At 41.0% G+C, this 1,976-nt stretch overlaps 2 protein-coding genes across 2 annotated transcripts in view; both read right to left on the bottom strand.

Moving 5' to 3' along the window:
* psme3ip1 (proteasome activator subunit 3 interacting protein 1) overlaps nucleotides 1–1,335 on the bottom strand; it is a 5,588-nt gene extending 4,253 nt beyond the window's left edge. The window contains exons 1-2 of the mRNA XM_025056296.1: nucleotides 1,320–1,335; nucleotides 49–54 (exon numbers count right to left, since the gene is read on the bottom strand). Coding sequence (XP_024912064.1) covers nucleotides 49–54; nucleotides 1,320–1,335 — 22 coding nt within the window. The remainder of the gene's footprint in view (nucleotides 1–48; nucleotides 55–1,319) is intronic.
* A 152-nt stretch (nucleotides 1,336–1,487) lies between these two features.
* exosc6 (exosome component 6) overlaps nucleotides 1,488–1,976 on the bottom strand; it is a 1,317-nt gene continuing 828 nt past the window's right edge. Inside the window, exon 2 of the mRNA XM_025056456.1 lies at nucleotides 1,488–1,976. This exon is cut by the window's right edge and continues 176 nt beyond it. Within this exon, the coding sequence (XP_024912224.1) occupies nucleotides 1,618–1,976 (359 nt within the window). The 3' untranslated portion in view covers nucleotides 1,488–1,617.

Genomic DNA, 1,976 nt, shown 5'->3' with positions numbered 1-1,976 from the left:
AAACTTCACAAAGGACACAAACACAGTAGTTCATAGGCTCAATCTGACCTGGACCTGCATTGATGAAGAGGGTGAAAAGGTCATTTCAGTGAAAACGGCGGTCAATAGTTTTTCTCTGGGGAGCTGAGCTGGACTTTTGGGTTTGATTGACTTTTTTTCCCCAGGAGGAGATTAAAAAAATAGAGTAATCCATCAACATTGAGGTTAATGTAAAACCAGAGGGAAGAGGATTGGACTGCTGGTTTGAATCTCTCCCATTGTGTTGAGCAGGTACTGTATGAAGGTAATGAAGAACATGATGTTGTGACCCTATATGGTGGGAGATGGAGGCATTGATTATCGTGCTGACCCGAAAACAATTCCAGAGGGGAAAAAAAAATCCATAAACTGATTTTAAGTTTGTGGCTTTAGTTCCCTCTTGTGGCCATTTCAAGCAATTACAACCATAATGACAAGCGATTATGGATTATAAACGTACTTTTTTTGTATCAAATGTAAAGCGGTGGCGCGGCCGACGTGTGATCCGACGCTTGACTTTCAATCAAACTTCCTCGCTCATTGATATACGTGTTTATTACACATTAACAAAGTTAATGTCTCATTAGCTGCTACGGAATGTCGGCTTTTTCTAACAGACGGCCTACCACTATTTATTAATCACTGTGTGTGTATGTCATGTGTACCACAGTCCCTCCTGTTATTTCTCCAATAACGGAGTAAATCTAAGGACACATTAATGTGCTCAGTGTGCTGCAACCTCCGGCTAATGTTAGCATTTACATGTTAGGACAGCGCCGGCAGCGCTGCCAGTGAGGAAACACGGTGTCGCGGCGAAACGACGCGTCTTTTTCCAGACGCACAACAAAATAGGTTGGATTTATAACATTAACTGATTCACATCACGACCAGTTTCTGTGTAAACAACACTTACCAGTGATAGAAATTGTCCAGATCCAGATCAATGACGGTGAGTGTCACTGTGAAAGCGGCTCGACTCTATTCTGCTATGCGGGAAATTAGTTCCGATTGTTTTTTTATGTTGTATCATTTTAGATTATTTAAATATCATGCAGACGAATAATAATTTTACCATATTATTACAGTATTAATTTCCTTACTTCACTGGCCGGGGTGTATGGAGCCCCGAAATGTACATGGAGGAATTTTTCCTCACGTTTCTGGTGTTCCCCATAACGTCTTGTATTTATTTGTTTTCCCTTTAGCGGCACACTTAAAATGTGTATAAATAGAATGTAAATGAAAAAGAGTACTTGTTTTTGCTTTCGAACTTTAACTTAACTTACTGTATGTAAACGTACAGTAGACGTTACACATTAAGCCTTAATAGCGTTTTACTCTTCCTATAAGCTAAGCTAATGATGTAGCACGGCCCTAAAGTGAATGGGATCGTTTCATTTCATTACAATGTGTACGATTTTTCTTGTCATGATAGAACAAAAACAACCAGGTGGACAATATTATTAAGAAAATTTTTAAAGTTTGTTTATTGTACTATAAGACAATACAGTGGAGTAGAAAAAATACATCATTATCACCAAAGTAAATGGTGTCATTTAGAATAACTATGAAATGTGTAATTATTGAATAACAAGTCTCTCAGCTCTCTGATGGAGGTGGAGCTGCCTTGCGCACAGCCTTGGCCAGGGCTTGTTGTATGACTGGGTACAGTTTATAGCAACCCTCGATGCAGGTACGAATCCCAGCTGCCAGAGTCTCTTCTGTCAAGTCTCCATCTGACTGAAGTCCAGAAATCTGGTTCAGGCTGGGGAGGAATGCAACACTCAGGTTTCCCTGGTTCTCAGTTACTGAGCTGCAGCCGTTTTGCTCTTCGTAGGACGGGTCGACTACATAAGAGTCCCCATCTTGGCGAATGGAGCAGCCCAGCACCAGGTCGTACATTTCTATTCCTGCATCTGCTAGAGCAAGAGAAGCACATGTGATGGCGTGGGCCACAC

The sequence above is a fragment of the Cynoglossus semilaevis genome, chromosome 6 (genome assembly GCF_000523025.1).
Source record: "Cynoglossus semilaevis isolate Cse_v1.0 chromosome 6, Cse_v1.0, whole genome shotgun sequence".
Lineage (NCBI taxonomy): Eukaryota > Metazoa > Chordata > Actinopteri > Pleuronectiformes > Cynoglossidae > Cynoglossus > Cynoglossus semilaevis.
This window is presented reverse-complemented; position numbering and strand designations above follow the sequence as displayed.